Source organism: Leopardus geoffroyi, chromosome E2, assembly GCF_018350155.1.
Source record: "Leopardus geoffroyi isolate Oge1 chromosome E2, O.geoffroyi_Oge1_pat1.0, whole genome shotgun sequence".
Lineage (NCBI taxonomy): Eukaryota > Metazoa > Chordata > Mammalia > Carnivora > Felidae > Leopardus > Leopardus geoffroyi.
In genome coordinates, this window is record NC_059335.1 from 4049023 (window position 1) to 4069112 (window position 20090).

The 20090-nt window shown below is 47.6% G+C and overlaps 1 protein-coding gene and 1 long non-coding RNA gene across 2 annotated transcripts in view; both read right to left on the bottom strand.

The window, feature by feature from the left end:
* Positions 1–13825, bottom strand: part of LOC123578618 — a 31789-nt gene extending 17964 nt beyond the window's left edge. Inside the window, exon 1 of the long non-coding RNA XR_006702436.1 lies at positions 13731–13825. This is a non-coding gene — a long non-coding RNA (uncharacterized LOC123578618). The remainder of the gene's footprint in view (positions 1–13730) is intronic.
* A 2685-nt stretch (positions 13826–16510) lies between these two features.
* LOC123578369 (T-cell-interacting, activating receptor on myeloid cells protein 1-like) lies at positions 16511–18450 on the bottom strand. Its single transcript, XM_045441303.1, has 3 exons — positions 18151–18450; positions 17729–18019; positions 16511–17473 (listed from the first exon to the last, which is right to left on the bottom strand). Exons 1-3 carry the CDS (start codon positions 18275–18277, stop codon positions 17037–17039), a joined length of 855 nt encoding a protein of 284 aa, XP_045297259.1. The 5' UTR covers positions 18278–18450; the 3' UTR covers positions 16511–17036.
* Positions 18451–20090: the final 1640 nt, after the last annotated feature.

Here is a 20090-nt window from a genome sequence, read left to right on the forward strand (position 1 = left end):
GAGCTGAAGTCGGACGCTCAACCGACTGAGCCACCCAGGTGCCCCTACTTTGTCCATTTTTTAATTTGGTTGTTAATCTTCCCGATACTGTGTGGTAAGAATATATATAATCTGGGCATATGTCCATTATTAACAGACACATCTTGCAAATATTTACCTCAGTCTGTTACTTCTCTTTGCATTTTTATTTATTTTTTAATTTTTTTTTATTTTTAATTTTTTTTTCAACGTTTATTTATTTTTGGGACAGAGAGAGACAGAGCATGAATGGGGGAGGGGCAGAGAGAGAGAGAGACACAGAATCGGAAACAGGCTCCAGGCTCTGAGCCATCAGCCCAGAGCCCGACGCGGGGCTCGAACTCCCGGACCGCGAGATCGTGACCTGGCTGAAGTCGGACGCTTAACCAACTGCGCCACCCAGGCGCCCCTCTTTGCATTTTTAAATGAAACTTGGCATCTTCTTAAAAGTCGGAGTTTTGACGAAAGTTCTTTTACAGCTAAAACTTTTGTATTCTAACCAGGAAGTCTTGCCACACATATACTATGCACCCTTATAGATGGTATCAGCTAAGACTCAGTGTTCATTCTTTTCACATATAGATTAACTCAGTTGTTCCTGCACCATTTCTTGAAAGGATTCTTCTTTTTCCACTCAATTACCTTGGCATGTTTGTCAATCTATGTCAAACCAGTTTGTCATAGATTCATGAGTTGATTTCTGAACTCTTGTTCCCATAATCCATTTTTCTATACTTTGGCTTATACCACACTATATCGATTACTGTAGCTTTTTAAAAGTCTTGAAAACAGAGGCTATTGGTTTATCAGATTTTTAAATGATCCTGGCTATTCTAGATCTTTTTAATTTTCATGTACGTGTACAAAAATGTTTTAAGTATATATATTTAAAAAACTTTTAAGTTTATTTATTTTGACAAAGAGAGAGAGAGAGAGGGAGAGAGTAAGTGAGCACAAGTGGGGGAGAGGCAGAGACAGAATCCCAAGTAGACTCCACATGTCAGCGGAGTCCTACACGGGGCTCAAATTGACAAACTGTGAGATCGCGACCTGAGCCAAGATCAAGACTCCGACGCTCAACTGACTGAGCCACCCAGGCACCCCTTTAATTATATTTTTAAGTTTATTTATTTATAGAGAGAAAGAAAATGTGCGTGTGAGCAGGGGAGGGGCAGAGAGAGAGGGAGAGAGAGAATCCCAAACAGACTCCACGGCGTCGGCACAGAGCCCAGTGAGGGGTCTGATCTCATGAACCTCGATAACATGTCCTGAGAGAAAATCAAGTTGGACGCTTAACGGACTGAGCTACCTAGGTGCCCCATCAAATGCATTTTAGAATCAAATTGTCAATTTCTCCCAAAGGCTACTGGGATACTGAATGGGCTTGCGTTTACACCACACATCAACTTGGAGAGAATGTGAACCTTAATAATATTGAGTGTTCTGATCCAGGGGCATGGTTTATCTATTTTGATTTTCTCTCATCAGTGTTTTGCCTTTTTCACTGTTCAGCTCTGACATATGTCCACTTTAATTTTATCCTTAAGTTTTTCATGTTCATTGATGTGACATAAATGTTGCTGCTTTCTGAATTATCGCTTGCAGTGGTTCCCTGAGTGGGCATATGAATACAATTATTGTTTTTGTTACTGACAAATGCTGCTACCTTCCTAGTTCAGACATTATTTCTTACAACTTTTTGTAGATTCCTTAGAAACTTCTACATAGTTTATCATATTCTCTGTGACTAAAGACAGTGTTACTTGTTCCATTTCTATTCTGCATGCCTTTCTTTAAATTGCCTAATTTCTTGGGGCGCCTGGATGGCTCATTCGGTTAAGCGTCTGACTTTGGCTCAGGTCATGATCTCGTGGTTCATGAGTTCTAGCCCCACGTTGGGCTCTGTGCTGACAGCTCGGAGCCTGGAGCCTGCTTCGGATTCTGTGTCTCCCTCTCTCTTTGCGCATTCCCCGCTCACACTCTGTCTCTCAAAAATGAATAAATGTTAAAAAAATTTTTTTAAATATGCTATTACTTGTAGGTTTTTCACAGAAGCCCTTTATAAGTATAAGGACGTTCCCTTCTGCGTCCTGATTTGCTGAAACCTCACACCTTATAAAAATGAAATCAGGGGCGCCTGGGTGGCTCGGTCAGTCGAGCATCTGACTCTTCGTTTTGGTTCAGGTCATGATCCCAGGGTTGTGGGATCAAGCCCATGTCGGGATCCATGCTGGGCAAGAAGCCTGCTTAAAGTTCTGTTTCCCTCTCCCTCTGTCCCCCTCCCCTGCTCGTGCTCTCTCTAAAATAAAAATGAAATAAAAATAGATTATCCAAATGAAGCCACATTCATAGGTCTTGGAGGTTAGGAATTCAACATCTTCTGGAGGGACACAAATCAACCCATTTGAAAGATGGCTGATGGCCTGTCTACCCCATTATTTAAGTGTTTGTGTATCTTTGGTTGGAATTGTTAGAACTACTTCTCCACTTGACTCTATTTATCAGATTTTGGAAAAAATACCTAAAAACACAGCATATGGAGCGTATACTGCAGAAGGGAGAGATTTCTGGTCATTTAATAAGGCTCTTATTCTTTCTTGTTGTCAGAGGACCAAACACTACGGCGTGAATTTTACCTAACCTTTATTAGTGAATTTTCTTTTAGTGAGTTTTTGAATTAAGAATCATTATGGGGGGCGCCTGGGTGGCGCAGTCGGTTAAGCGTCCGACTTCAGCCAGGTCACGATCTCGCGGTCCGTGAGTTCGAGCCCCACGTCGGGCTCTGGGCTGATGGCTCAGAGCCTGGAGCCTGTTTCCGATTCTGTGTCTCCCTCTCTCTCTGCCCCTCCCCCGTTCATGCTCTGTCTCTCTCTGTCCCAAAAATAAATAAACGTTGAAAAAAAAAAATTAAAAAAAAAAAAAAAAAGAATCATTATGGAGGGGCGCCTGGGTGGCTAGGTCACTTGAGCGTCTGACTTTGGCTCAGGTCATGATCTCGCAGTTTGTGAGTTTGAGCCCCACATGGGGCTCGCTTCAGATCCTCTGTCCCCCTTTCTCTCTCCCTACCCCCCACACCCTCTCTCTCTCTCAAAAATAAACATTAAAAAAATGAATATGGAACAACAATTCTCCATTACCAAGCATTACAAAAGATATAAAATGCACTGAGTCTTCTCTGATATTTACCTTTCATGAAATCTATTAGTAATGGGAATGTTTCCACCCAATGGAGTGTCCAATTAAGGACACCTAAATAGCATCTATAAACTGCAGTGAAAAGGAGCGCATACTAAATTAGAAACACAGAAAATTAAGATGAAAATAATCTCACAACATACAAATTAACATCTTTTTTTTTTTTTTTTTTGGGACAGAGAGAGACAGAGCATGAACGGGGGAGGGGCAGAGAGAGAGGGAGACACAGAATCGGAAACAGGCTCCAGGCTCTGAGCCATCAGCCCAGAGCCCGACGCGGGGCTCGAACTCCCGGACCGCGAGATCGTGACCTGGCTGAAGTCGGACGCTCAACCGACTGCGCCACCCAGGCGCCCCACAAATTAACATCTTTTTCAAGAAAGGTGCAATCTGCAGGTATCTCATCTGTAGCAACTTCCAGACTACGTGGTGTCCAAGTACAGGAGGAAAGCCTTCTGGCTTGCAAACCATTCCAGAGCGTGACACAGTGACTCATCACCTGCACACTCCAGTGTGTGATCCCTGCAGATATAGGTGTTCTTTTCTACAACCACAGGACACCCCTTAGAGTCAGAACTCAACACGGATACACGGCTGCATTCTCGTACTCAAGAGATCATTCAAGTTGTGCCAATGGTCCCAGGACCTCCTTTCCCAAGGAGAGAATCCAGTTCGGGGTCATGTGTGGCACTCAGCGGCCACACTTCCTTCATCTTCTTCCCTCTCGAATGGTTTTCCCTTGATTTTCGTGAGCTGAGATTACAGGCTAGTTACTTTGCAGAACGACCTCAGTTGGATTAGTCTCGTATCCACTCACATTCAGATTCAGGTTATCTGTAGGTCAACAGAACCTTCAGAAACATGATCTTGCCTCCCAGCAAGTGGTATACCATTTTGACTTGTCTTGTTTGATGGATGTTTGACATCTCTTTACTTTCCCTAAAGATTTCCTAGACAATCCACTTCTCCCCGAGCATGTAATTCTCTACAGAGATTTGGTGCAGGGTTACAGAGGGGCTACCACACTCTGCTAGGCTGACCAGGGAGAACATTCCAAGGGCTCAGAGCCCATCCCTCAGGAGGTGCCAAAGGTGAGCCCTGAGGGGAAGACAGGATTTTCTTAGTAACACATAGGTTCTGAGCAAGGCGGGCTTGCTGACTTAACCCTTCCCTGCACACTTGCCTGTATTCTGGTTGTTAGAAGCAAGCCGCTACAAATGGCCCCTGTTCCAGAAGAGGAGAATTCGACTCTAACTTTTGGTGTGATGAACAGAAAAGAATATATAGGCAGGTTTAAACCGTCGTAAGTCCAAAGTAACCACCGCAGGCTCCAATCTCCTAAATACATATTAAACTAGGAGTTAGAGCCCTCACTCCCAGAGACACAAACCTTCTCTTCTTTTTCTTTTTTTCCTTCTTGCTTTTTATTTTTAAGTTTATTAATTTTTAAGAGAGAGGGAGCACGAGCAAGCAGGGGAGGGGCAGAGAGAGAGAGAGAGAGAGAGAGAGAGAGAGAGAGAGAGAATGAATATATCCCAAGCAGGCTCCTTGCTGTTAGCACAAAGCCTAACACTGGGCTCAGTCTCACACAGACTGTGAGATCATGAGAGCTGAAACCAAGAGTTGGACGCTTAGCCGACTGAGCCATCCAGGTGCCCTGCTTTTAATTTTTATTTTTAAAAGCGAATTAACTATTATTATTATTTTTGAGAGAGAGAGAGGCGGAGAGAGAGAATCCCAAGCAGGCTCTGCACTGTCAGCACAGAGCCTAACTCAGGGCTTGAGCCCATGAACCAAGACATCATGACCTGAGTCAGATGCTTAATTGATTGAGCCACCCAGGCGCCCCACCTTTTTTGTTTTTAACAGTGCATGTGGCCTATTTTGGTTAATGCTTCATGCGTACTTGAAAATAATGTACATTTTGTAACTGCTGGGGGTAGTGGTGCTCTGAAAACGTTAACTAGGTCAAGTTGGTTAATCCTGTTGTTCTAATCTTCTTTAGCCTGATATTTTTGCTTGTTTCATCAATAACTGTGTGCAGATAAAAGTTTTCCATGATGGGGGGGGGGGGGTGGCACCTGGCTGATTTAGTCGGGGGAGCACACAACCCTTGATCTCAAGGTTGTAAGTTCAAGTGCATGTTGGGTGTAGGGATTGCTTAAAAATAAAATCTTAAGGGATGCCTGGGTGGCTCAGTTGGTTAAGCGTCCAACTCTCGATTTTGGCTCAGGTCATGATCTCAGTCATGGGATCAAGCCCTGAGTCGGGCTGCACATGAAGTGTGGAACCTGCCTATGATTCTCTCTCTCCCTCTATCTGTCCCTCCCCATTTCAGGCTGCCTCTCCTCTCTCTCTCTCTCAAGAAACAAAAGAAAAACCCTAAAAATAAAGAAATAAAGTCTTAATTAAAAAACAGGGAAATCTTTTTTAAAAAAGTTTTGCCATGAAAGGTGTGCCTGGGTGGCTCAGCTGGTTATGTGTCAGACTCTTAATTTCATCTCAAGGTCACGATCTCACAGCTTCATGGGTTCAAGCCCCCCATCGGGCTCTGTGCTGATGGCACAGAGCCTGCTTGGGATCCTCTCTCTCCCTCTCTCTCTGTTCCTCCCCCACTTGTGTTCTTGCTCTCACAAAATAAATCAACTTAAAAAAATGTGTTTTTTTCCCATGATGGAAGAACCCTCGTGTGCCTGGATGGAGGGGTGGGGGTGTGTCACGCACTTTTTAACGACCTTAATGAAGGGTCTCGCTATAGCCGTTCAAACACTCAGCAATGTGGATGGCCTCATTTCATACCAGTCTCCAGCGTCTTTTCCATTAGCCAGGGAATTAGCAATATTCTCCACATCAACCGGTTTCCGTATCCTGAAACAGAATCCTTTGGTCCCAGCGCTCGGGGCTAAGAGGAGTCAGAACTGAGACCTGAGCTCGCACGCAATCCGAGCAGGACTGCGACACCAGAAGTACTTGCTTGTGGGGCTGTTTGTGCACGCCACCTGGTTCTCACCGTGGGAGCATGGGTGTGTCATGAAACTCACGGGTCAAGAGAGAGGAAGGAAGAGCAGGGCTGGCCAAAGATACCGCCGCGGGGGACCTCGCTCCTTCCCGTGGTTACAAAACTGAAGCAAGGCCTTCGGGCAGTCTGCAGGGCCAGGGTGATCTCTGAATTCCTTTGCCTCCTCCGCTTTGGTAAGTTCCTTGGACCGCTTGTACTGGGATTCAGGACAGGGGTGGACTGAGTAAGAGACGCCGTTAAGGTAATGAAGCTGGAAAGGAATACCGTCAGTATGCCTTCATGGGCGGCTTTAGACATGCTTCCTATAAAGTGATGGCAATATTTAAAACTTACGTTTCATATCCATGACTGTGCTCTATGCCTACGTGGCTTCCACTTTATTTATTTCTAGCAACTCAGTATTTTTTATTTAAATGTAGTTACTCGGGGATGGACACTTTCAATATTCTTCCTCTTAAAAAAATTTTTTTGGGGCGCCTGGGTGGCTCAGTCGGTTAAGTGTCCGACTTCGTCTCAGGTCATGATCTCCGGGTTCGTGAGTTCAAGCCCCGCGTCAGGCTCTGTGCTGACAGCTCAGAGTCTGGAGCCTGTTTCCGATTCTGTGTCTCCCTCTCTCTCTGACCCTCCCCCGTTCATGCTCTGTCTCTCCCTGTCTCAAAAATAAATAAACGTTAAAAAAAATTTTCTTTGATGTTTATTTATTTTTGAGAGAGAAATGGAGGGAGAGAGAGAGAGAGAGAAAGACAGAGCATGAGCAGGGGAGGGGCAGAGAGAGAGAGGGAGACCCAGAATTTGGAAGCAGGCTCCAGGCTCTCAGCTGTCAGCCCTGAGCCCAACATGAGGCTCGAACTCATGAACCGGGAGATCATGACTGGGCCACCCGGGCCCCCTTCTTAATTATTTTTAATTCCAAGGGAGCCAAGAAGTAGCCAGGAATAAGAACAACTGGGTTGGAGTATCCTACTTCTATGGACTGAATGTCTTTGTTTCCTGAAAGTCCCCATATGGAAGCCATAACCCCCGAGGTGATGATGTTGGGAGGCGGGGCCTTTGGGCGCTAACCAGGTTGTAAGGGGAGTCTTCGTGCATGGGATTAGTCTCTTCTTGTGAGAGACCCTAGAGAGATGATCTGTCTTCACTGCAGGAAGATACAGAGGAAAAGGCAGCGGTCTGTAAAGCGGGAAGAATGTCTTCACAAGGATCCAAACACGCTCGTACCCTGGTCTCAGAATTTAGTCTCTAGAGCCAAGACCCCCCCAGGCTAGGGTCTTCTGTTAGAGCAGCGGGAGCTGACAAAGACGCAACAAATCCACCTGGGTGGGGGACAGAGGTGGATGGACCTTTTTCCTTTTTGAATATCCACTTGGATTCTGAGGTTTGTTTTAGGGCACCGAGCAATGAGCCTCGTCCCGTCTGGACTTATCAAGGAATGAAAAACGACGATGGAAAAGATTGGTCCAAAAACCTGCTGATGCCAGAGCTAAGGCTGTCACTTGTTCCCTGCGATGATGGGGCTTTCTCCATCTCTGAGCCAGCCCTTCATCCCATCAACTGGATGTGGGTGACAACGGCGTGCTGTTGGAAGTGGGGTTCACCGGGTGGGAGGAAGATGGTGAGTTATGGCGAGTGTGCATCTTTTCACATCCTAGAAAAAATCTTTGTGAGTCGTGCTTACACTGGGCACCCTGTCAGTCTGCCACTGTGCATTTGTTGAGGTCCTACTACATGCCGGGACCTATGCAGACATAGGGATGCCAAGGTGGATAGCACAGAGTCCGGGCTTTCTGGGTGAGTGACATCTTGTACCTCCCATGGCGTGAAGCACATACACTTGTATAAACGCACGCAAGAGTTTACAACCAGAGGGGCGCCTGGGTGGCTCAGTCGGTTAAGTGTCCGACTTCAGCTCAGGTCACGATCTCACGGTCCGTGAGTTCGAGCCCCGCGTCGGGCTCTGGGCTGATGGCTCAGAGCCTGGAGCCTGCTTCTGATTCTGTGTCTCCCTCTCTCTCTGCCCCTCCCCCGTTCATGCTCTGTCTCTCTCTGCCTCAAAAATAAATAAATAAATAAATAAACGTTAAAAAAAAAGAGTTTACAACCAGAGCGATGTTAGCATCATGGTGACAGGAGTCGGTCCTTTCCTCTCTCATTTTTGGGCACAATGAATCCACATCTGTAACTGAACGACAGCACCTCTGCACAGCCCACTAGGACACCAGAGGTTCATCCTTCTGTGCAAGGAAGGTAGGTGGCCAGGGCCTGGAGGTAGCTGTAACATGACAGTAGTGGTGGCTTTGGCAGTGGAGGAGGTGGGCAGCGAAGGGGTCAGTGGAAGTCTGCATGCCCGGCTGTGGCTGGACGGTCCCCCGCTCTTCAGCAACACCCCTATTTCGGAGGAGAGAGTGCCAAGACCAGTGGGAAGGCTGGGGTGAGGCTGGGCAGGGGGAGGGTGCACACAAAACTGAGGGAACTGGCTCCTGCTGCCTGTGCTGTCTGCCCAGGAGGAGCTCTGGGACACCCCCTCTCCAAGGTGGGGACGTACCCAGAGCCACAGCGCTAAGCACATACTTCTCCCCACTTTGTGCCACCCCCACCTTTTTCCTCAACCTGCTTTTTCACATGCTCCCAACCTGAGCTGGAAGACAGCACTGGCAAGAGAAACCAAGACTTATGCCCTAGCACCACCTTCTGGAAAACAAAAGAAAGGCTCCTATGGGGCCCATCGGTTGAACCATTAGATTAGACTCAAAGTAAACAGAACCTTACCCAAAAGAGGGTCCCCTACTTCAAGTGTGGGGTCAGGGATACTTCTCATCAAACACCATGAAAAATCACGGCCACATGGCCTCACAAAAAGCAAATGACAATTTTCCAGCAACCAACCAAACCCAAAGACACAATACTGTGAACTGACTAACAAAGAATTCAAAAGAGCTGGGGTGCCCAGCTGGTTCAGTGGGTAGAGCGCACAACTCTTGATCTTGGGGTTGTGGGTTTGAGGCCCATGTTGAGTGTAGGGATTACTTAAAAAAAATAAAATATCTGGGGAGCCTGGGTGGCTCAGTTAGTTTTAAGGATCTGAGTTGATTTTGGCTCAGGTCATGATCTCATGGTTTGTGAGTTCCAGCCCCATGTCAGGCTTTGTGCTGGCAGTGAGGAGCCTGCTTGTGATTCTCTCTCTTTCTTTATCTCTCTGCCCCTCCCCTGCTCATGTGTGCGTGCTCTCTCTCTCTCTCTCAAAATAAATAAATAAACTTAAAAAATAAATAAATAAAATCTCAAAAAAAAAAAAAAAAAACCCTCCAAGAACAATCAGACTCCATCAGAGGAAACAACACAAGATTAACAGGTATACCAGATGGAGAAGAGAGGGTGAGGGGAATAGAGACTGTATTTAAAGAAACAATAGCTAGGAACTCCCCAAACCTAGGGAAGAAAGTGGAAAGTCCATGAAGCTAACGGAACACCTTATAATCTCAAGGCAAAAAGACCTTCTCTAAGACACATCACAACAATTTTAAAGGCAGCCGAGGTGGGGAAGGGAAGGTAGTAACCTATAAAGGAACCTCCCTCAGGGTATAAGCAGATTTCTCAGCAGAAATTCTAGAGGTCAGGAGAGACTAACGTGACCTCTTCAAAATACTAGAAGACAGCAACTGCCAGCCAAGAATACTCTCCAGATATAAGGAGAGGAAAGACTTTCTCAGACAAAAGCTGAAGAAGCCCATTGCCACTCAACCTGCCTAACAAGAAATGCCAAATGGAGTTCTTCAAGCAGAAACAGGACACAAATACAAAAAAAATCTGATAAAGGTGATAAATAGCATTAGAAAAGTGTAACTCTTTTTAAGAATAGTATATTAAACACTGAAATACAGCATGAAGGTTAAAAAAAAAAGAGCATTAAACATAACCATAGCCACTGCAATTTGGTGATGAAATCACAGCATCCAAAGAGGTAATTTATGACATCAAAAATATACAGAAGAAGGAGGAGTAAAAGGATGGGGCCTTTACAGGTGAATGAAGATAAACTACTATCGGCAGCAAGGGCACTATTTCATCTATCAGATGTTTGGTGTAAACCTCATGGTAATCACAGGGCAAAAAACTACAGCAAAGACATGAAACATAAAGAAAGGACAGACAGAGCAAATCACAATGGAAAACCACCAACTTACAAAGACAGAAACAGAGGAAAAAAGAAACAACAGAGAGACAAAATAACCGGAAGGTAAAAAGATAAAAGGGAGTAGTGAGTCCTTACATATCAACAATCACCCTAACTGTAAAGTGGTTGAACTTGCCAATCAAAAGGCACAGACTGGCTGGCTGGATTAAAAAAAAAACCCACTCAACTCTATGCTGCTTGCAGGAGACTCATTTCTGCTCTCAAGACACAGAGAGGCCTGAGCTGAAAGGATGGAATCGCAAGCAAACATAAACCAAAAGAAGGCAGGCAAAACCATACTTCTATCAGACAAAACCCACTTCCAGCCAAAAAGCGTAACAAGGGACAAAGAAGGTTATTATATAATGATGAACGGGTCAATACATCAAGAAGACAGTAACAATCATAAATATATATGTTCCTAACACCTGAACGACAAAGTATATGAAACAAATACTAACAGATCTTAAGGGAGAAACAGACCATGATACAATGATAATAAGGGACTTCAATATCAGCAACATATAGATCATCCAGGCAGAAAATCAACAAGGAAATGTTGGAACTGAACCACACTTTGGAACAAGAGAACTAATACAGAACATGCTATCGACATTTACAGAATCCACATTCTTCTCGAGTGCACATGGAGCATTCTCCAGGACAGATCGAGACAGGCCACGAAATAAATCTTGGCAAATTTAAGAAGACTGAAACCACACCAACTATCTTTTCTGACGACAATGGTCAGAATGACCAGTGAAACGTAAATCAACAACAACAAGAAAATGAGAAAGAAGGTCTACAAACATGTGGAAACTAACCCACTTCTAAACAATGGCTCAAAGAAGAAATCAAAGGGAAATTAAAAATTATCTTGAGGGGCGCCTGGGTGGCGCAGTCGGTTAAGCGTCCGACTTCAGCCAGGTCACGATCTCGCGGTCCGTGAGTTCGAGCCCCGCGTCGGGCTCTGGGCTGATGGCTCCGAGCCTGGAGCCTGTTTCCGATTCTGTGTCTCCCTCTCTCTCTGCCCCTCCCCCATTCATGCTCTGTCTCTCTCTGTCCCAAAAATAAATAAAACGTTGAAAAAAAAAATTAAAAAAAAAATTATCTTGAAACACACAAAAATGGAAATACAATTTATCAAATCTTGTGGGACCCAGCAAAACCAGTTCTGAGAGAAAAGTTATAGCAATAGTGGATATATTAAGACGTTAGAAAGATCTCAAATAATCAAGTTAACTTTACACTTCAAGAACTAGAAAAAGAACACCACCACAAGAAAAGTACAAACCAATATCCCTGATGAATATAGATGCAAAAATTCTCAGCAAAAATCAATAAATGGGACTATATCAAACTCAAAAGCTTCTGCGGAGCAAAAGAAACAACAAAATGAAAGGACAACCTACAAAATGGAAGACAATTTTTGCAAGCCATATATCAGATAAGGGGTTAATACGCAAAATATATAAAGAATTCACACAACCTAGTAACAACAATAACAAAAACCATCCAATTAAAACATGGGCCGAAAAAGTAATTGACATTTCTCCAAAGAGGACATCCATTTGGCCAACAGGTACATGAGAAGATGTTCCATGTCACTAATCATCAGGAAAATGCAAACTAAGACCACAATGAGATATCACCTCACACCTGTCAGAATGGCTCTCATGAAGAAGAGGGGTGCCTGGGTGTCTCAGTTGGTTACGTGTCCTACTCTTAATTTCAGCTCAGGTCATGATCTCCCCGTTTGTGGGATCAAGTCCTGCATCAGGCTCTGCACTGACAGTGCGTACCCTGCTTGGGATTCTCTCTCTGCCTCTCTCCTATTGGGGCATGCACACACACACACGTGCTCTTTCTCTCTCTCAAAATAAATAAACTTAAAAAAAAAAAAGACGAGACAAAAAGTGTTGGTGAGGATGTGGTGAAAAGTAAAACCAAAAACAAACCCTTGTTCACTGCAGTGGAGATGTAAATTGGTCCAACCACTATGGAAAATAATATGGAGATTCCTCAAAAAATTAAAAATAGAACTCTGTATGACCCAGCAATTTCACTTCTGGGAAGATCCCCAAATGAAATGAAACAGGATTTCAAGGAGACCTCTGCACACCCATGCTTACCGAAGCATTATTCACAAGAGCCAAGATACGGAAACAACCAATGCCTATCAATGGATGGACGGATAAAAAGATATAGTATACGGGCACTTGGCTGGCTCAGTTGGTGAAGTGTGCGACTGTTGATCTCAGAGTTGTGAATTCTAGCCCCACATTGGGTATAGAGATTAATTGAAAATAAAATCTTTTTTAAAAAAAGGTGGAGTATGCATACACAACGGAATATTAAGGGAAGATATCCTTGCCATTTACAACAACGTGGATAGACACTGAGCACATCACGCTAAGTGAGATAAGTCAGACAGAAAGACAGGTACTGTGCTATCACTCATATGGGGAATCTTAAAAAAGTCAAACCCATAAAAAAAAAAAAAACCCAGAGAGTAAATGGTGATTAGCAGGGGATTCAGGGATTAGACGAGGCTGGTTCAGAGTACAAACTTGTAACGAGCAGGGAATAAACCAAAGATCTAATGTTCGGCATAATGAATATAGACGATAATACTGTACTATAATTACACAATGTGATAAATATCGCTACAATCATGTTAACAACATATAAATGTCAAAATGATAGCTATACACTATAATTTTACACAATGCTACAGGTCATTTTTTTTAATGTTTATTTTTGAGGGGGGAGAGAGAGAGAGAGAGAGAGAGAGAGAGAGAGAGAGAGAGAGAGAGGACGTGAGCAGGGGAGATCAAGAGAGAGAGGGAGACAGAATCTGGACAAAGCAGGCTCCAGGCTCTGAGCTGTCAGCACAGAGCCCCATGCAGGGCTCGAACCCACGAACCGTGAGATCATGACCTGAGCCCAGGTCAGGTCGGAGGCTTAACTGCCTGAGCCACCCGGGTACCCCTACAAGTCAAATTTATCCAATAATAGTAATAAAAGGTCTGGCATGCCCCACTTTAAGAATCTAAAGTGTTAAGGGGCGCGCCTGGGTGGCTCAGTGGGTTGGGCGTCCGACTTACATACTTAGGGCGCTCTTTGGGATGCACCCCCTGAGCGCCTGAAGTCCCGGAACCCCCCTTCCCCTGCGAGGCAGGGGCGGAGGAGGGTTCCGCGGGTGCCCCCGGCCCTCCCGCCTGGGGCTACGGGGCGCCCCCTAGGCCGCGAGCAGCGCTCTCCAGGGCCGGCCTCGGGAAAGCGCGCTCCTCGGGCGGCGCCGGGGAGCTCGCGGCCGCTACTCACCCGTGGGGCCACCGCTCCTTCACACCAGGACGCGAGGGGCGCACCCACGCCGCTCCCACGCCGCTCCCACGCCTCTCCAGCACAGACGCGGGCGGCGCCAGGGCGCGGACGGCGCGCACCGAAGCTTCCCGAAGGCGCACGCGGCGCGCACGCTCGGGCGTCCCGGCGGAGGGAGCGCAGGTGCGGAGCGGACGGGCCGCAGGTGCCCTCGGCGCCCTGCTCGCCGGCCCGCCCACGCTTAGCAACAGTGCGCGGTGCGTCCCGGGCAACGTGGGGCCCCGACCCTGCGCCGCGAGAGGCTCCGGCATGTTGTCCGGCTGGAGCCCGCTCGGAGGAAAAACCCTGCGCGCCCCCTGACCCCCACCCCGGGCACGGGGCCAGGCCCGCAGGGGCCGCGGGGACTTGTAGTCCCCAGGGCGGGGCCTACGGATCGGTCATCCTCTCTGGGAATCTGTAGGGTAGGAGACCAGTCCGTTTGCTTCACCTGCACCATTGAGTGCTTGCTCTGTGCTCAGCTCCTTGCTGGGATTGGTAGGTGAGCTCGTGCCCACTCGAGCTTAAGCAGGAAGATGAACTTGGAAGGTAGGAGGGAAGGGGAAAAAAAATGACCAAAAAAAAAAAAAAAAGTGCTGTTTGAAGGTTGCACTCCTCCTTTGAGTTTCCCTCCAGGGGAGACTATCAGTACAGGCAGGGAGATGCGTCTTGAGGCTTAAATAAAAGACGGCATCTCCCCGTTTGTTTCCAGGTTCTCGACCTTGTGGCCTGTGTTTGTAAACTGTTTCGGCATTTATCGCATTTTTAATGCCCCCCAAATCCCAAGGGAAGTGGACCCAAATCTTTCTTGACTTAAAGGAGCACGTTGATGCTTTAGGACTTGGTCCTGAGAGCAATGGATGATTTCTGAGAGCAGTTTTGATGTCTTTCAATGACTTATACATAAACTCACACATCAGAAAATCCTTTGGGGCACCTGGGTGGCTCAGTTGGCTAAGTGTCTGACTTCGGCACAGGTCATGATTTCACCGTTCGTGAGTTCAAGCCCCGTTTCAGGCTCTGTGCTACAGCTCAGAGCCTGGACCCTTCTTCATATTCTGTGTCTCCCTCTCTCTCGGCCCTTCCCCACCCCGCCCCCCAAAATAAATGAACATAAAAAAAATCCCTTGCCAGACCACTTGCTCTTAGCTTTTGATTTCAGAAAACAAGATCACAGTTAAGGAAAGGATATTTATTCTCCAGTTTGTCAGCTAATGAACACCTAGAAGTCATGATGCTTTTACTAGAACGTTGCTGAATGCTGTATCAGAGTTAACTAATTGTAGAATTTTTTTTGGTTAAAGTCTACCTTTTCCATATCCTAGTACTAGTGAAAGACAGCTGGTGCCATACATTTTATTAATTTTGATTTTGACATAAAAAAATTACAACCAAATGATTCTAAATTTATCTCATCCTAAGCACCAAGAAGCCTTTAATATTGGGGACAGTTCCTGGTCACTTTATCCCAGGTGTCACTCTTAGGAGACATAGGGGCCACTTTGTGTCTTTGATATTGTCAGGAGATGAGTGAGATCTCATCTCATCTGCAAACTTCCCAGACCTCCCCCCATGGTGTGCCTTCTGTCCCAGGAGGGAAGAGAACCAGTAAAATCTCACACAAGCCGGTAACTTGATCAAGGACTCCTCATTCCCCATGGTAACTGTGGAGCCAATGCATGCAAGGACAGACCTGAGGACAGGGAGTAAGGAAGAGAGGAAATATTTCTCCTGGCCTCCTAACACAGGTTCTCCACCAGGGGAACACCACCCCACCTCCCATCCTCCGTATCTAGGAATGTTGGGAAAGGTCCTGATAGCACTCGTTATCTTGTCCCACAATGACTGGGGCTTCAGCTGCTCTTTAATGAGAAAAAGAAATGGTGCTGAATGTTCCCACAAGGAACAGGACAGTCCCACGTGCTGAAGAAATACCCCACCCAAAGTATCAATTGTGCCCATGGTGAGAAACACAGCATGTCCCCATGGTGGAGTTTGGTGTTCAGAGAACCCCGCGTCACTATACCAGCCGTGAACAAGACAAGTGCTCAGTTCTACATGGATCCAGGTGGAGACTCCTTCTGGCTGCACCAGGCTTCCAGCAGGAGAGCGCCCACAATAACCACAACTAGGGCAGCCAGACCCAGGCGGATGAGGTTGCCCGTGGTGTAGTCCCTCGATATGGCACCTGGGGGGACTGGGAGAGAGGGGAGGGTCAGCACCAGCCAGTAGAGGAGCGTCCGTCCTTCCCACGTGGATCTGCCCAACGGGACGCTCCTGCACCCACTTGTGTGCCCTGGCCAGTGGTCAGCTGTGGCCGCCCTGAAGTTGTAATCACTGAAAACCCAACGTGGGATTTCGTGAGGGTTCTAGTGGGTCTTCCTTGGTCTTCTGTCCTTTGTCTTCTCTCTGCTCGGTCTCTCTTCCTTCATTTATTGGCTCTTCATATCATTTGACCCTCCCACGTGTCCCTTTTCCCCTCTCCCTCCTGATATTAGGAATCAGGCTTAGGAGCAAGACCGAAACCCAAAGATGCTGCCCCGAGCTCAGAAATGATTCGGTGGGTGTCTGTGCACCCCCTCCTCACGGCAAAGACTTCAGGCAGCCGTGAGCTCAAGAAAATTCAAGGCCAGTAGCTAAGCACCGAGAACACTGTGCATTTCATTCCCACCGCACCCAAGAAGAGCTAGGGCTCAGTGTTGGCCCTGGCGGCTAATGAGGACCTGGGCTCAGTGCCCAGAGTCCGTGGGAGGAACCCGTGGTGACGTCGCGGAGCCCAGGGCGCCCTCTGCACCTGTCTGCGCTGGCTGCACGGTCCCTGCTTTCCAACCAGAGGGCGATGGGCCACCACGGCTCACATGCACACGTCTACGGTGCCACAGAAGCACGGGGTGTGGCATCCGAGGAAGCCAAGTTCTGGCCAGACACACAAGATGGTTGTGAAAGATCCTCCACGGGTGACCCGGAAGCCGGCGGCCGGGGCAGCAGCGCGCACTAAGAACGAGACCGCAAGCCATGAGGCTGCCATCACCGGGACGACCCACAAGTCTAAGAGACGCAAAGGGTAGGGGAAGGGACGCTGACGGTTGGCGGGACGGATCGTTTGCAAGAACAACTTGAGAAATTCTCCAGGAATACAGAACAACAAAGGCCAAAGACTAGAGGTTAGGAAAGGGCAGGTGTGAGAAGGAGATGACGGTAAAGTCAGAAGAGAGAGAAGAATCAGAAAGGAACAGAAGCAACGCTCTCCAGGTAGAAAAAAGAGCACGTCGTTCACCTTAAACTGATAGTGTTGTAAGTCAGTGATGGGTCCACCCAACTGGGAAAGCAAGCAGAACAGCCAAAATAAAAACAAGCTGATGAAGAAATGAATTGACTTTCTCCAACTTCTGAAAAATCGTGCAAAACCTCACCTCTCACCCGAATCTCAAGACGATCGCTAGGCTGTGAGGCCCAGAAAGGAGTCCCGGTCTGCAAGTAGACACAGCTGTAGTTCCCGGCGTCACCGACCGTCACAGTCCGCAGGGGGAAGTCCGCCTCCTGGCCGGCTGGGGTCCGGAGCCGGATGGGCTCTGCCGCTCCCGCCTTCAGCAGGGCGAACCTCATGGGCCCGAAAGTATTGTCTGGCCTCTGGCACTGCAGGGTCACGTCGTCTCCTGCGGCCACCACACCCCTTCGGTGGGCTTGCAGGGAAGGTTTAGGGAGACCTCCTGTAAGAGAAGGGGGGCTCCGAGGTCACGGGGAGAAGCCCGGTGTCCCCCACTCACCCTTGTTCTCCCACGGGGTGTTCCTGCTGAAGGTGGGACACAGATCCCTGGTGTCACCCTCTTTCGACTCTGCGGGAAGGAGGTCCCCCCGCTCCCACGAGCCCTGGATGAGGCCGACCAAGTCACTCTGTTGCTGTGTGTCTCCACCTTCTCTGTCCCGTCCTCTGGTCCCTCCCCCAGGCCCGTCCTGCTCCTCACCTGTCACCAGCAGCAGGATGACCTCACTGGGCGGTGATCTGATGTCCGGGGCCCCTGGTCTGTAGCACTCACAGGTGTAGTCTCCAGCATCGCTGGTTCTTAGGTCAGTGAGGTGAAATTCAGCCAGGCCCTCCTTGGAAGCCGGTGATCGTGAAAAGTCCAAAACAACAATACCCTTTTTGAGAACAAAGTCGACATCCTTGGTCGGGGTCTGGCACTGCAGCCTTACACTGCTTCTGGGCGGCACCACCCAGCTGGGCCAGGCCCTGAGGGTGGGCTTGGGAAGGGGCTCTGGAAGGAAGCAGATTGGGGACAGGATTTGGTGCCCTCGCCTGCTGTCAGGAAACCCCTTGAAGGAAAGAGAAGGGATGCGGGGAATTTGGAGCGAAGGAGAGGGAGGGTTTAACTGAAGGAACACTCACCGTCAGTCCCCCTGCTTCCTTGGCCAGCGCACAGCCCTGCAAGAGAACCGTCTGTCCGTGGAAACTGAGCCCCATCCTGAGGGGCCTCCCCAGGGGGTTGCTGCTGAGACTGGACCCTGGAGGTCATGCATCTGGGGTCCTCATTTCCCCACACTGGCCCCTGGCTTTCGCTCTGCCCTCAGCTCCTGTCCCATTTCCCCCAGAAGGTGTCCTGTGTGAATCTCACCTGCCATGGCCCCAGGACTTCTGCTGGTTCCACAAACATCCGCAAAACCCTCAATACTGTAGAGTTTATGTACTTCATGCCACAGGAGACACAAAGTGTCACTGTTCTGTGGACACCTGGAAGGTAGCTGCTCTGGGCTGTTCACCTCAGCGTCCCCAGTGTCTGTACACATTCTGTACTGTACTGAGACTCAACAAATGCATGTTGATCAACTGAAGAGATGCCCCCATGGAAGCATGGCTCAGAGAGATTTTTCAGGTGGAAAAACCAGTGACTTTGGAGGCGGACAGGCCTGGGTTTGAATGTTGACCTTTCTGCTAATTCTCTGCATGGCCCTGAGCAGGAACCTGGAGCTGTCAATCTCAGAGTCCTCATTTCTCAATGTGGGCCTAATTCCCACCACGCAGGACTGCTTGTGAGGGTCGAAACGGTATTTCCCACAAGGTGGATTACGAACCACAGATGCTCTAGGAGCTGACTTTAGGGAATGCAGTGACATGGTATTCTATAGCATTGAATACCTGGGAAAGGCATTGAAAAGGAAAGGCATTACCCTTTTAAATCACTTCCACTGCTTTGATCACAACAAAGAATTTTTCAAGCTAGAGATCAACCTTTCCTGCCTTGTTGCCCTTTGTAATAAGGAAGAGCTGGCCATGGGTTCAGAAATGTGATGGGCAACAATGCATGGCTAGAATGTCCGATCATCTTGTTTGCAATGTGTATATGTTTACATTGACCTATTTTTGGTAGTGACCCTGGTTTTTCTCTTAAATTTTATTTATTTAAAAAAACGTTTAATGCTTGTTTAATTTTGAGAGAGAGAGAGAGAGAGACAGAGCATGAGCAGGGGAGGGGCAGAGAGAGGAAGAAACACAGAATCCCAAGCAGGCTCCAGGCTCTGAGCTGTTAGCACAGAGCCCGACATGGGGCTTGAACCCACGAACCGCAAGATCATGACCTGAGCCGAAGTCAGAGGCTTAACCGACTGAGCCACCAGGCACCCTCAAATTTTTTTTTAATTTTTTTTTAACGTTTTAATTTATTTTTGACACAGAGAGAGACAGAGCATGAACAGGGGAGGGTCAGAGAGAGGGAGACACAGAATCCGAAACAGGCTCCAGGCTCTGAGCTGTCAGCACAGAGCCCGACGCGGGGCTCGAACTCACGGACCGCGAGATCATGACCTGAGCCGAAGTTGGCTGCCCAACCGACTGAGCCACCCAGGCGCCCCTCAAATTTTTTTATTTAAGCAGTTGGGATAAAGTTTCTGTCTTCAAATGAATGTACTTGTTTAAAATAAAGATATTGAGCCAGTAAGATTTTAAATAAATAGGGATGAGGTAGGCCTACAGGATAGACCATGGAAGTGGAATGCAAGGATTTGCATACTGGAAAACATTTGATGTACCTAAAGCCTCTGCAAGGTACCTAACACATATGAAGCAATCAATAAAGGCAAGCAGGTGGTCACATTTCTTTCCAGCCGCCCCCACCTCTAATCCCAGTATACAAGCCCAAGAAACTTACCAAGGCAGAGGAGGCAAAAGAATTCAGAGATCATAGTGGCCCTGCAGTCTGCTCTAAGGGCCCTTCTTCTGTCTCAACCACGACAGGGAGGTAAGCTGCATGTGGGTGGTGACATCTTTGGCCAACCCTTCCTTTCCTTCCCCTCATGTGACCTACACATTTTGTGTCCCACCCACATTCAGGA

Coding starts and splice junctions, on each gene's coding strand:
- LOC123578369 (XM_045441303.1), bottom strand. CDS start 18,277: ATGACCTCCAGGGTCCAGTCTCAGCAGCAACCCCCTGGGGAGGCCCCT. Junction 18,020..18,150: donor AGGAAGCAGGGGGACTGACG/GTGAGTGTTCCT, acceptor GCTTCCTTCCAG/AGCCCCTTCCCAAGCCCACC. Junction 17,474..17,728: donor CATCCTGCTGCTGGTGACAG/GTGAGGAGCAGG, acceptor CTTCTCTTACAG/GAGGTCTCCCTAAACCTTCC.